Here is a 14,644-nt window from a genome sequence, read left to right on the forward strand (position 1 = left end):
TAAAGGTTTTAGTCAGTGTTGAAATCACAGAAGACATGGATGTAGAGCCAATGTTTCCTAAAAACCATCAAGGTAAAAGAAAGAGATACTTTAATGACGAAAATGATAAGATGAGGATGAAACTGATACACCCAGCCCAGGTGGGGTTGGCCGAGGCCCAACAAATTAGGGTTGCCCGGAGCCCAACAGTTCATTAAGCACACCCAACTCAGGGAAAGGCCCAATCACCCCAAAAGACTAGTCCAATGGGGGAAGGGTGGCTCTCCCTTTTAAAGTGGCTTCCTCCTCCCAAGTTAAGCGAGGTGGGATAATTCTGAGGCTCACACGGTCGCCGTCCGACTACTGGCCCAATTGCGTCTTTGCCAACGGGTAATAGTGGAGGATGTCCTCATCAGAAACACTATCAGACATAGAGACTTTTAGAGTTAATTATTTTCTTGTTATGATTAATATGGAAATTATTTGATCGAATAATCAATTCGGGCCACTGAAGGTATTTTCAAACCTGTTTGATTTCTAATTAAACTCATAGAACCTAAAGTCTTTGAATGATCATGATTTGCAGAAACATTGCATTACTTTTGAATAAACGTTTTCTTATGACAACTCATGTGATGTTGATTTATATGCAATCTAAATTATAATTTAGAATACTCTAAATTTTATTCTTACTTGAGAAAATAGTACTGACTATTTTACCGTTTTTATTTTTCTCATATTTTATTATAATTTTTATGATACAAAAGAAAAAACAAGTTAAAAGTCCAAACATCGAGATTGGTTTAGGGGGCCTCCAAAAACCAGAGTCGGCCCTGCTTCGATTTCGATAGTGCTGGGGGATCTTTGGCCTAGGCGACGACAATGGCTTTGGGTTCGACGACGGCTGGATTAGAGATAAGAGAAAGCAAAGACAACTGATCAGTGAGGAGGATAGTAATGTAGATGAATATGGCACTTTGGTCATATCCTCACTCGGGGCCCACTAATCGGTCTTCAATATTTTGAGCTGGGCTATTTTGACAAAGAAACACACTAGAACGACCTAGTTTAACAACTTCAATAAGAAATTATTATCTATTTTAAAGTGCGGACCTATTTTAACAAATATCTTATGAATCGCTACGGCCACAGACTTAAACTATCTCTATTAGCTTAGAGCAACTCTAAAAGATTAGCTAAAAAGACTAGCCAAATTTACTGATTTAACGACTTTCTAAAATAGATTTATAGAAAAAAGAGTAGGCTAATCTAATAAACTCGGTAAACCTACGGACTGAATAAAAGTAAAGCAGGCTAACCAAAAATAGAGAACGAAGATGGAGTGATAGAGAGCCACTAAATTTAAAGAGTATATTGGAGGCATTTTCCTTCTAAGAATAATTAAATTTACCTTTACAAAATAATATATAGTCTCTTGGAGTTGCTCTTACATGTGCACATGTCTATATTTAAACTTCACTTAACAAACAATGCAGCAGGCAAAAAAATGTTTTACAGTATCATATGGGTAAGGCGGTAAGCTGTTGGAGCCAGTAAAACCGTGTCCACTAGTTCATTCATACAGTTAGGGATGGATCCGGATATTTATTCGAATGTTAAATTTTTGGTCTTCTTTCTTCGATTATGAACAAATAACATATAGAATTTGCTATATAAATTTATATTCTTGTTTTTAGCATTAAGGCTATTAATATTCACAAAAAATAAATATTAAATTCATTCTATATATTTTTAAATAATTGATATAAAATTCGGATGTCTATTCGAATACGGATTCAGATGTTTTTTCATCTTTTTTGTTGTAGGGAGAAAATAATATACATAAAAAATTAGCATCATTAGGCTCGCGGCGAGACGGAGGGGAGCACAGAGGTTTAAATTCTATGTATATTTATACTACAACCATCAAGGTAAAAGAAAGAGATACTTCGTAATATTTTTAATAACATTGCCAAAAAATTAGCTTTAAATTATATGTATATTTATACTAAAATATTAGATTTGTGATACAAGTTGGATGTTTTAGAAACATCCTACATACGGTCACCAAAACACTGTTTTATATTGTTGATTGTATTATTCGAAGGTGTAGTTAAATATAGGTATTGGACTGAAGATAGCCTAAATAGTTCCACTTGGCTCACGGGCTAATTTTTCCATTCGGAACCAGGACTCACCAACTCATCCGCTAGCGATGCCGGTGCCGCCGGCGCAGCAGCGCACGCTACCCCTCCCGCATTTCACCCTCCCGCCTCTCACCGGCCAGGACCACCTCTTCGTGGCTGCTCTCCGCTCCCATCTCTCCGCTTCGCCGCCCCCTGCCGTCGCTTCCCTCTCCCGCTTCCTCCCCGGAATCACCCCGCTCCGCTTCTCCCACCTCGTCGTCCTCCTCGCAGGGCGCGTCCGTCCTCCGCACAACCTCCTCACTGCGCTCCTCCCCTCACCGCCTCCATCGCTCCCGCTAGCCATCCTGCTCCACTCACTCCCACCGCGCCGCTGCGCTGAGCTCCTCACCTCCGTGCTCCCCTCCGTCTCGCCGCGAGCCTTCCCGGACCTCCTCCACCACGTGATCCTCACCGCCCGCCTTGCTGCTGGGACGCAGCGCGCTGCCGTAGTCCCGGCCATAGACGTCCTCTTCTCCTCGTGCGCACGCGACAAGAAGCTCTCCTGGGCCACGCTTACCTACCGCGCCATGCGCGCGCACGGCATGTTCCCGACGGTCGAGTCCTGCAATGTCTTCATCTCGGGCGCGCTCCGCTTGCGGCGCCCAGAGATAGCAATATCCTTCTTCCGAGAGATGCGCCGCTGCCGGGTCTCTCCCAACGTGTACACCGTCAATATGGTGATGCGGGCTAAATGTGCCCTGGGGCGTGTGGTGGACGCGGCGCAGTTGCTCGACGAAATGCCGTGCTGGGGATTCAGCAGGACTGCAGCCAGCTTTAACACGCTCATCGCTGCCTACTGCCATGACAGTGGTGGCATGGAGACCGTGTTGCGTCTGAAGGAGAGGATGGAGCGTGAAGGTCTTGTGCCAAATGAGGTGACCTACAACACGATCGTACATGGGCTGTGCAAGGAGGGCAGGATGCACCAGGCGAGGCGGATAGTGAATGAGATGAGGGTGAAGGGTGTGACTCCAAACACTATCACTTTCAACACACTAATTCATAGTTATGTGACTCTTGGCGATAATGAGGTGGCGATGAAGATGCATGAGGAGATGATGAAGGCTGGACTTAGTGCTGATCTGGTGACCTACAATGCGCTCATTCTCGGGCTCTGTAATGAAGGGAAGACATGGAAGGCCAGTCAGTTGGTTCAGGAGCTTTGTGCTGCCAAACTTGAGCCTAATGCATCAACTTTCTCGGCTCTGATTATTGGCCAATGCAAGAAGCAGAACCCAGAGCGTGCATTAGATCTGTTGAATGCAATGAAGAAAGCTGGATTTCAACCGAATTACTACACATATAGTATTCTCATATCCACTTTCTCTAAGAACAAGGACTTTGAAGGCGCAATTGATGTTTTGAAGGACATGCTCATGAGGTGCATTGCTCCTGACAAAGCCTTGTTGCATGAGTTCTTCGAAGGCCTCTCAAAAGCTAAAAAACTGCACCTGGCAGCTGATCTTCGTTCAGTGGCCAATGGCACAAGATTTATTTCTGATATTTATTATACTGATGATTATAGGAATATAGATGAAGAGTAAATAACATGTTAAGACGCATCCTGAACTACAAACTCTCATCAATATATAAAGTTTTTGATTAAGTGGAACCGGATTGATCAAAGAAGTCAATAAGTCCAATCTTTATTCACGTTGATACTAAACTTGTTTAGGAATCTGCTATGGAGTTTTTTACACTCATCTTGTTCAGCAGTTCTTGCTGTAGCTAGTTCATGATGGATTGCCAAAATCGCAATGCTGTAGCTAGTATGGAAAAACTTTGGATGCAGTACAAACATGGTGTTATGCCTATTACAGAAATGGGCAACCTAAGGTTGGGTCCAATGGAAGTCACAACCGACCATTAGCGTGGTGGAGTCGGCAGTCGGTACCAAACGGCCTGGCTCCAATGTCAATCAGTTTGCGGTTGGCCTGTCGGTGGGTCGCTGGAGAATTGGTCAGTGTTGACCTGAATTTGTTGGTATCGATCGTTTGTAGCCACATGTTGCGTTTTGATTGGTCCACGTAGTTTTTAATTTCAAATTAGTTTGCAAAATCTCAAAAAACAACGGAGTGTTTAGGTTTATTCACACACCTCACTCTTCAATCTCTCCTACTATTTTTTATTTCACTCATATCCCTCATTTCACTCCAAACCATTATCGTCATGTCTTGCGTGGGCTAGAATGTTAAGACGATAAAAAACGAGGTACTCAATATGCTAGATCAATCTATGATAGATGCTACGATAAAGCATGCCTTCAGGTCTTCAGCGAGGTGGCGTAGGGCGCAACATTGGTGCTATATCGATCAGAATCGTAAAGTTGCCAACGACCAGTTGATGCAAGACTTTCAACATCCCATGTGTCTATCCTCCGATCTACTTTCGCCAAATGTACTGTATGTGGAGGAGCCTATTTCTTTAAATGTTGGAGAGATTGGATGAGCATTTTTTCTATTTCACTCTTAGAACCGATGTACTTAACGGTAGAGGTTTCTCCCCCATAAAAATGCATCGTTGTCCTCCATATGCTCGCATATGATAGCTTTGCTGATTTCATTGTTGATGTTGGTCACCTATCAAAGCTCCTACAAGGAACCATAACAAGGAAAAAATAATTAAAGCTTGGATACCTTCTCCCCTTGCCACAAAATGGGGAAATGGCAAGAGAAGGGTAACAGAGTTGAAAAACAACCAGATGGGTGAAATATGCAAACAATTGATAAGCAAAAGAAAATATGATCATCCATTTTTATTATCGTTTCCGCTGGTTTATAGAAATAACTTCAAAACAAGCTGAGAACATACGAAGGTAGATTTTTAGAGAAAGCTTTGAAGGCAGAGCTCTCTGAAGGTAGTGAAAGTACGTGAACTGTCCCAAAATCCCCCATGCATGGACACCGTTCACCAATTTATAGGGGCATGATGATGTACATCTTCGTATAAAATTACATCGATGCCATGATCCCTATATACAAAGCATATGAAAATTACAAGGGGTATTTCTGTTTTTTCCCTTGAGACGTTCCATGCACATCTCTCTCGGAGTCTCGGTCCCCTTCATTTTACAACATCCTTGTTTGACCATAGGTTCGTTCCAGCATGTTGCTTCGACGGCGACTTCATGACGTGACGAAGCTACCCGTCCTTCGCGTCGCTGAACCCTCCCTTCTTTCGTTAATAGACCCAAAGCATATCACCAAAGTTTGTGCCCTTCAATTCCTAAAATAGACTTAAAATATTTTGGAATGTTAATGCAAGACCTTTGGCAAAGTCCTCTCTCCAACAACCACTCGTGGGATTAGTTCGTTTGCCATGATGAGCTCAAATCGCAAAAAACCTAGATGAAAGGGCTTTGCCTCAGGATCCGGACCGTCCATTGAGCTTGTTATTGAAAATTGTAAGATCTAGGACATCGATTAGAGGAAGGTGAAAAAGACGGTTTTGACAAATCAACAACACTAGAGAAATTTAATCAGTACGACAAGAGATTTAAATTCTCTTGTCTAAGTTGAGCTAAGTTAGGAAGGTGAACAAGTAATCAAGTTGACTAATAATGAACAATGATTCAACTAATCAAAGGCAATTGCAAGAAAACAAGTAATGGACAAGAGAGACACCCAATTTTTCCATGGTCTCAGTGGTTTGTTGATCACCCCTAATCCACGTTGAGGTGGATTCCAAGATCGTGATGGATTACATGGAGGCTACACAGGTGCAAAACAAAATTTTTGACCCTATAAAACTAAGATCTACTGCTATTATAGGTCATGGGATTACCATTAGACGTGTAGGGCAGCAGGAGTCGTCTCATTGTAGACGAACGTGTCGAGCAGTGTCATGCAGTCACCGTCGCCCTTCACATCCTCGTGCGGTTCGTCCTAGTGCTCCAGTACCTCTTAGGTATCCACACGTATAGGGAGGAAGCACCGCATACCGAACTACTAGGTTCACGACGGCAGCTTGGCGAGGGAAAGAGGGACGTGGCTGCTAGTTTGATGGTGGACGAAATTAGATTAACCGTAAACGCGCCCCTAGCCTTCATTATATACGCGTTCTGGTTGGCTTCTAACTCCAAGGCCCATCAGCAACCCTAAACCCAGTCTAATTTGGATCCTATTCGAGTTAGGCTTTCTTCCCCTTAAGTGTGTGACCTTATAGGTTCAAGTACACATAGACATGCCCCGATTACTCTTACTTGGTCCGATAATTGACAGTGGCCCCTAGCAAGACATGCCAATTCCAATGCACACATAAAGATTATATTAGACGAACCATCAGAACAATACATACATGTTGTTCCCTTTGTCCCACGATATTTGGTCTAGCTCTAAGCTGACCTCTCTTTCTCGATACTATGATTTGAAATCCTTTCAAGGTTAACACTTAACCCTAGCACGACCATGCATTTCTTGATCCAATCACTTGAGGGTCCTAGAGATATCTCTCTCAAGAATAGATGGACAAATTCCATCTTGACTAAACATGCCTCACGACATGCTTCATGACAAACCCAAACCTACCTTTATAACTACCCAGTTACAGAGTAGCGTTTGATAGTCAATTCACATCTTGAGTACATTTGACAATCTAAGATCTAAGGACACCGCGTACATGCTGTAAGAAGGAGAACTATATTACAATATCTTACATTGGGTCGGTCGAGCCTCATGTCATACATGCGCCCACATTATTAGTTTTACATCTCCATGTCCATGACTTGTGAAACATAGTCATCAACTAGTATATGTGCTAGTCATCGACTCTAACTAGGGGAACCTTTTAGAATAACCATACAAGTAACGAATCTCACAAACAATTCACATAATTGCTAATCAATACAGGGTGCCTTCGTGGATATTAATTTAAGCAATATATATTATGGATACAAAGAAATATGGTCATCTCTATGATTATCTCTATGGCATATTTCTAAGTCTCCCATTTATACTAGAGTTAATCTAGAAGATATATAATACCCATATATCTCATGTATGCCTCATGTTTAAGTTGTGGAAGAGGTTTCGTCAAAAGATCAACAACATTTCAATCTGTATGTATTTTGCATATCTTGATCTCTCCCCGCCTAACGAATTCCCATATGAGGTGAAACTTCCGCAGTACGTGTTTGCTTTTCTGGTGGTTCCTTGGTGTTGGGACAGAGGCCGAACTGGCCCTCGGTCAGAATCACGAAGTCCTCGCCAACCACCTAGACTAACTATAGTGCTAGAGGTGATTAGAGACTTTGCCTGACAACGACTTCATCAACATCGGCCATCGACTAGTGGAGACAAAGGCGTGGGAGTCCTCGAACATCACAAGGAGCAGGACATCTAGAAATTAGAAGCCTAAGAAATGGACCATCACGACGAGGGCCAGCAGGAGATGTGAAGGCTCCTCCGGACAAAGGCTATGAATGCAGAGGACGTGCTCATCCAAGTAGTGAGCCCGCAGTGATGCCAGGTGGGGCCCACTTGTCAATGTAATCAGTGGGTATAATTGTGCGTGTGCGTAACTAGTGGGGGTTGCAGCATTGTAATTACCCTGTTGTACAGTTCACTTTGTAAGAGTGTGACTGTTGACCGGGGGCAGTAGTGTTCTTTGGGACACCTAACCCCGGACGACCCTATAAATACCCCCATCCTATAGTGAGATGGGGCACGCATAACGAGAAGCTATAATTCCCTATCAAATGTCTTGTCGTGCTCCTGAGTTTGTCTCCTCTACCTCTGAGTGTTTAGGCCCACCTGACCATGTGTCAGTACCCAACATTTGGCACCCATCGTCTATGCGACAAAGACAAAACCCACGATGCCTCCCAGGAAGAACACCCCGAGTCCCTTCACCAGTCAGCATCGATGAAGCAGGGTCTGTGAAAGAAACAGGTGACGCCTAAGAGGGGGCGTGAATTAGGACTTCCAAAACTTTTACTAAACTAGGCCACAAATAAATCCGTAAAGCAAAACCTATGCAAATAATCAAACTAGAGTGTGCAAACTAGGTTTTGTCTAAGTGTTGCTATCTCTACCGCAATGGCTAAGTTTCAATCTGCACTATATAAGTATGAATACAAGATTGAAACTTAAATGCTTAATATAAATGCGGAAACTTAAAGAGCAAGGTAGAGATGCAAACTCTTGTGGATGATGCCGGTATTTTTACTTAGGTATCCGGAACTATGCAAGGTCCCGACTAATCCTCGTTGGTTCCCATACGCAAAGGGAAGCTCACGCGAGGGCCAAGCACCTCGGTCAAGTAACTCCGTAGAGAGCCGCAGGCCTTCTTCACGCGCAAGTGGTGCTCCGCTTTCGGCTCCTCTCGGACGCTCCCCGCCATCTCCTTTATCGAGCTTCCGGTTGAAAACGTCGCGAGCCTCGTTCCCTCCGGTACACGGTGGTGGCCGTGACACAAACGCGGTTGTCACGGTCTCACAAGACTCTCGCCCCACTCGGTACAATTACAACGACTCACACAAGAGCAGAGGGGTTGGTGGTTTATCTAAACTCACTCAACTAACTAGGATTCACCTAGAGCAAGAGCTAGAGCGGTCTAATTGACCTAAGCACTTCGCAAAGCACCTACGCTAATCACTGAGTGATTCTATTAAGCGCTTGGGTGTAAGAGCACTTGGGAACGTCTACTATATGCATTGGTATGTCTCTTGGGCTCCCACCCTTGCAAATGGCCAGCTGGGGTGTATTTATAGCCCCCAACACAAAACTAGCCGTTGGAGGAAAGCTGTTGCTTTTTGTGGTGCACCGGACGGTCCGGTGGGGTCACCGGGCAGTCCGGTGCCCCTGTCCGGTGCGCCTAGACGTTGGGTTTGTCAGTGCAGGTGACCGTTGGCGCGTAGACATTTTGCACCAGACAGTCCGAACTTCACACCGGACAGTCCGGTGGTCTTTCCTCCACGGTGCCACCTGGAACTAGCCGTTAGGGCTAATGTTACTAGTGCACCGGACAATCTGGCATGTGGCACTGGACAGTCCGGTGCTCCTCGCACAGACAGTCCGCAGACAACACTTGATTCTTCTCTTGGACTTCACTTGATCTTCAAAATGTCTTCTTTTGAGGTGTTGCTTTCTTCAATGTCTTGGTCCAAGTTACTTTAGCATCCTATGAACTACAAACACAAACACTAGCAAGCACATTAGTTCACAGGTTGTGTTAATCATCAAACACCAAAACTCATTTAGCCAAATGGCCCGGGGTCCATTTTCCTTACAATCTCCCCCTTTTGGTAATTGATGGCAACACAACCAAAGCAAGCAAATATAACAAACATTTGAATGAAAATATGCAATCTACTTGCTAGGATGCATGTTTGTCCTCACAATGTGATATTATGGACCTAATCCCTAACTCCACAATTCACTTACTTCCTATTTTAGACCAAAGAACCAAAACCACTTGAAGAAATTTTTTTAAAAGTGGTGTTTGGTGTTTGATATAGTTTTCATTGCTTTGGTGGTGTTTGGTGTTTGATATAGTTTTCATTGCTTGGTCCCTAAACTTCTCCCCTTTGGCATCAACCACCGAAAAGGAAGACATTAAATGCATGTAGGAAGCAAATAAGACTTGCCCTCATAATGGATTTGTCAATTGATACCAATTGTAGGATACCAATTGAAACACCAAATTGTTACTCCCCCTAAATGAGTGTTCTCTTTAGAAAGAAATTTCTCCCCTTTTTAGAGACGAAGAAATACTCCCTCTGACAGAGATCTTCTACTTAGGAAAAAGCATGTGAAAATAGAGGTGCAAGATATGATTTGATTAGACTAACTTTCTTATGCATAGGTAATAGAGTATGATTTAACCACTTATGCATACATAGCAGCATGGAAGTATAAGATATGAAATATAGTCTAATCAAATGCTGGAGAAGACATGTAAGTAATGCTAAATGTAGTCTCAAAGTTACCAATTGAAACCAATGCAGACCATTTGAAGACAAGTGGTAGACTTGTGAGAAGTAAGAATTCTTGTAGATTTCCAGTGGAAGCTTGTTGTATTTCTCCAGAGACCTCATTTTCCTTACAATGAGACTACTACATGAAATAGACTTGAAAAAGGTATTAGTCTCAAAGTCTTAGACTATAGAGTAACCTCCTTGATAGAGCTGGAGTGCCCGATCTTTCGGTGAGTGGAGATAATTCCGATTGGTGGAAGTAGACCCTCACGATCCGACTACGACGAGCGAAACCGAAGCGCCAATGCAATCGCTGAACCAACTCCCAATGGTTACCGACCTTGCTGATGCGAGATCGGCCTGATCACGAAGATCATTTCCTGTGCGCAATCGAAGAACGAACAAGAAAAATATGCGAGCAATCTTAATATCACTCGAGGTGGAGTTCTGAATCACAGAGGACAACACATATTTGTGCGTGTTCTGGGGTAACTAAAGCTAGATGTAAAACAAAACTCGAGTTCTAAATGAAACAGGACTCTGACTAAATAGAGGAGAGGCGTGAACAGTAGGGCCGGCGCTACAGTACCGCGGTTACTATTCACGACTTCCCTAGGCGCCCCATCCGGGCTTTCCTGTTGGGCCATCCTCTAATCTTCTGGGCCTTCGTTCTTTAACAGCATGATGTAGTTCAATTCTCTTGCACGGGCCCGAGTCACTGGCCCAGGTGGAAGGGGTGGCGCCTGGACTGGGGAAGATGGTGCCTGGGCTAGAGAAGGTGCTGCTGGTGTAGATGTACTCGTGTTGGTGTTGATGTCCTCATCATCCTCCCCTTCTTAAACTGAAGTCGTCCTCGACGGCAACTCCTCATGTTCTCCCGCATACGGTTTCAAATCTGCAACATTAAAACTAGTGGAAACACCAAACTCCGGAGGCAGGTCAAGGATATAAGCATTAGCATTAATCTTGGTTAGTATCTTAAAAGGACCAGCAGCACGAGGCATCAATTTAGAACGGTGCAAAGTAGGAAAACGATCCTTTCTCAAATGCAACCAAACCATATCACCAGGTTCAAAAGTAACTAGTTTCCAGCCTTTACTACCAGTAATATGATATTTAGCATTAGCAGCAGCAATGTTTTGTTGAGTTTGTTCATGGAGGTTAATCATTTGTTCAACATGTGCAACAACATCTATGTGTGGGGCGTCCGTAGCATCAAGCGAAAACAAAGCAATAGGCGCCCTAGGAATGTAACCATAAACAATTTGAAAAGGCACATCTTTGTAGAAGAATGTGTTGTATGATTATAAGCAAACTCAACATGAGGCAAGCAATCCTCCCAACGTTTCAAATTTTTGTCTAAAACAGCCCTAAGCATGGTAGACAAAGTTCAATTAACTACCTCAGTTTGACCATCAGTCTGAGGGTGACAAGTGGTGCTAAACAGCAATTTAGTTCCCAATTTGTTCCACAGAGATCTCCAAAAATGACTGAGAAACTTAGCATCACGATCCGAGACTATTGTATTGGGAATACCGTGCAAACGAATAATCTCTCTAAAAAACAATTCAGCAACATTGCTAGCATCATCAGTCTTATGACAAGGTATGAAATGAGCCATTTTGGAGAATCGATCAACAACCACAAAAATGGTATCCCTCCCCTTCTTAGTTCTAGGCAATCCCAAAACAAAATCCATCGAAATATCAATCCAAGGGGAAGTAGGAACAGGCAAAGGCATATACAAACCATGGTTGTTCAACCGTGACTTAGCTTTCTGACAAGTAGTGCAGCGTGCAACAAGGCGCTCAACATCAGCGCGCATCCGAGGCCAAAAGAAGTGGGCAGCCAACACCTCATGTGTCTTGTAGACGCCAAAGTGCCCGATGAGACCGCCTCCATGCGCTTCCTGTAACAACAAAAGACGAACCGAGATAGCTGGAACACAGCTTATTAGCGCGAAACAGGAACCCATCCTGTATGTGAAATTTGCCCCATGGTTTCCCATTAATACAATGGCCGAAAGCATCTTTAAAATCAGCATCGTCAACATATTGATCTTTCACAGTGTGCAAACCAAAGATTTTAAAATCTAACTGTGACAACATGGTATAGCGACGAGACAAAGCATCAGCAATAACATTGTCCTTCCCGTTCTTGTGTTTAATAATGTAAGGAAAAGTGTTGGGTCTATGCTTCGTCGCCGAAGGTCTTCAAGGGAGAAGCGACTTAAAATGTGTGAGCAGGTATCTTCGGACTCGTATCAGAAAGGGAAAAGCTACAAAGGTTGACACAACGCCGAAGCTGTGAAGCAGGAAAGCTTCGGCATGTTCGCAGAAAAGGGAACCGACTTAAAGATGAAAAGGCCATTTAGACCTCGATAGAGTGCTATAGAATTATCACCAAATGTAAAGGGCATGTATGTAATTTTGTATGAGTTGTACCCCGTGCCTATAAATAGGTGAACAGTACCCCCGTACTGTTCACGTTGACTTGGCATTTGCTTTTGCGTCACACTTGTATTTTCATCTCCTTCCAAGCCGAAGGTACATTTATAATTCGATATTGTCTCTATTTCTCTATGATGATATAATAAAGTTAAATGAATAATGTTATATGATTATTCGTGCTATCTTTTATGTTTCATATGCTTCGTCTTTCATTAATGTATACTGTGATGATGAAGGTTCGTCCTTCATGACCTTCGTCCGGAGATCGTTATATCCTAAGGGAAATAATGCCTCAAAGGACGAAGGACTTTATCGTTTAACATTCTCTGTGTTGCCTTGTTCTTAACTCATAGCATTTGAGAACAAGTCCCCAACATTGGCGCCCACCTCCGGTGAACTTACTTCCACTTTTTGAGCTGATGGCTTCGTTCAACGACCAAGCTGGAGCTGCTTCGGACCCGAAGCTGGTGCTCCCGATCACAGGTGGCTCGTCCTCAGAGCCAGCTAACAAGAAACAGAAGAAGGAAGCACAGAGAAGGGTACAGCATGTTGGGGTGCAAGGACCCTTCATCAAGTCAAGATGGTCTCACATTCCTATTACCTTCTCCCAAGAGGACCTTCAGCTCAAAGATTACCCACACAACGATGCCATGGTTATCTCTTGTGTTATCAAAGGATTTCTGGTCCACAATGTTTTGGTTGACACAGGCAGTGCAGCTGACATCATATTTGCTAAGGCCTTCAGACAAATGCAAGAGCCAGAAGATAAGATTCATGATGCTACACATCCTCTCTGTGGCTTCGAAGGAAGACAGATTGTAGCATTGGGCAAGATCACCATGTCAGTGACCTTCGGGTTCATCAACAACACTAGAACTGAGCAAGTTGTGTTTGACATTGTCGACATGGAATACCCTTACAATGCAATTATTGGTCGTGGTACTCTCAATGCCTTCGAAGCAATCCTTCATCCTGCCTATCTTTGCATGAAGATACCTTCGGATCAGGGACCCATCACTATCCATGGAAGTCAGGAAGCTGCAAGAAGGGCCGAAGGTAATTGGACTGACTCAAAAGCAATTCATAACATCGATGGAGCTGAAGCTTGTGAACAGTACAAATTCAGAAGGGAGAAAGCAGCTTCAGCAGACCAGCCGAAGCCTATGCTTTTATGTGAGGACATAGCAGAGCAGAAGGTGCTGTTAGGCTCTCAGTTATCCGAAGAGCAGGAGAAAACCTTGATAAGGTTTTTGTTCAATAACAAGGATGTTTTTGCATGGTCAGCCAATGATCTCTGCGGAGTTAATAGAGATGTTATCGAGCACTCACTCAATGTCGATCCATCCTTCAGACCCAGAAAGCAAAGGCTTCGGAAGATGTCAGATGATAAGGCCGAAGGTGCTCGCAACGAAGTCAAAAGACTCCTCAGTGCAGGAGTTATCAGAGAAGTGAAGTACCCAGAATGGCTGGCTAACACTGTTATGGTAAAAAAGGCCAATGGCAAGTGGCGAATGTGCATCGATTTTACAGATCTTAACAAAGCTTGCCCGAAGGATGAATTCCCACTACCAAGGATAGATTCTTTAGTTGATGCAGCAGCTTCTTCAGAGCTCATGAGTCTGTTAGACTGTTATTCAGGCTATCACCAAATTTGGATGAAGCAGGAAGATGAGCCGAAGACTAGCTTCATAACTCCAAGTGGCACATATTGCTATCTTCGGATGCCTGAGGGGCTCAAAAACGCTGGAGGAAGTTTCAGCCGAATGACTGCGAAGGTTCTCCAATCTCAAATAGGCAGAAACGTGCTAACTTATGTTGATGACATCATTGTCAAAAGCACGAAGCAGGAGAATCATATTGCTGATTTGCAGGAGACCTTCGCCAGTTTCAGGCAAGCTGGCTTAAAGTTAAATCCAGAAAAATGCGTCTTCGGAGTGAAGAAGGGGAAATTTCTTGGATGCTTGGTTTCAACAAAGGGGATTGAAGCTAATCCAAGTAAAATTGAAGCTATACTTCGGATGGAGCCACCAACTACAAAGAAGGGGGCTCAAAGATTGACAGGAAGATTGGCATCTCTCAATAGATTCATATCCAGATCAGCAGAGAGAAACTTA

The 14,644-nt window shown here is 43.5% G+C and overlaps 1 protein-coding gene across 1 annotated transcript; it reads left to right on the forward strand.

The window, feature by feature from the left end:
* The first annotated feature begins 2,170 nt into the window (after nt 1–2,170).
* On the forward strand, nt 2,171–3,806 carry LOC100217224 (uncharacterized). Its single transcript, NM_001143580.2, has one exon. It carries the CDS (start codon nt 2,195–2,197, stop codon nt 3,707–3,709), a length of 1,515 nt encoding a protein of 504 aa, NP_001137052.2. The 5' UTR covers nt 2,171–2,194; the 3' UTR covers nt 3,710–3,806.
* The last annotated feature ends 10,838 nt before the right edge of the window (nt 3,807–14,644 follow it).

This window comes from Zea mays, chromosome 1, assembly GCF_902167145.1.
Source record: "Zea mays cultivar B73 chromosome 1, Zm-B73-REFERENCE-NAM-5.0, whole genome shotgun sequence".
Classification (NCBI taxonomy): Eukaryota; Viridiplantae; Streptophyta; class Magnoliopsida; order Poales; family Poaceae; genus Zea; species Zea mays.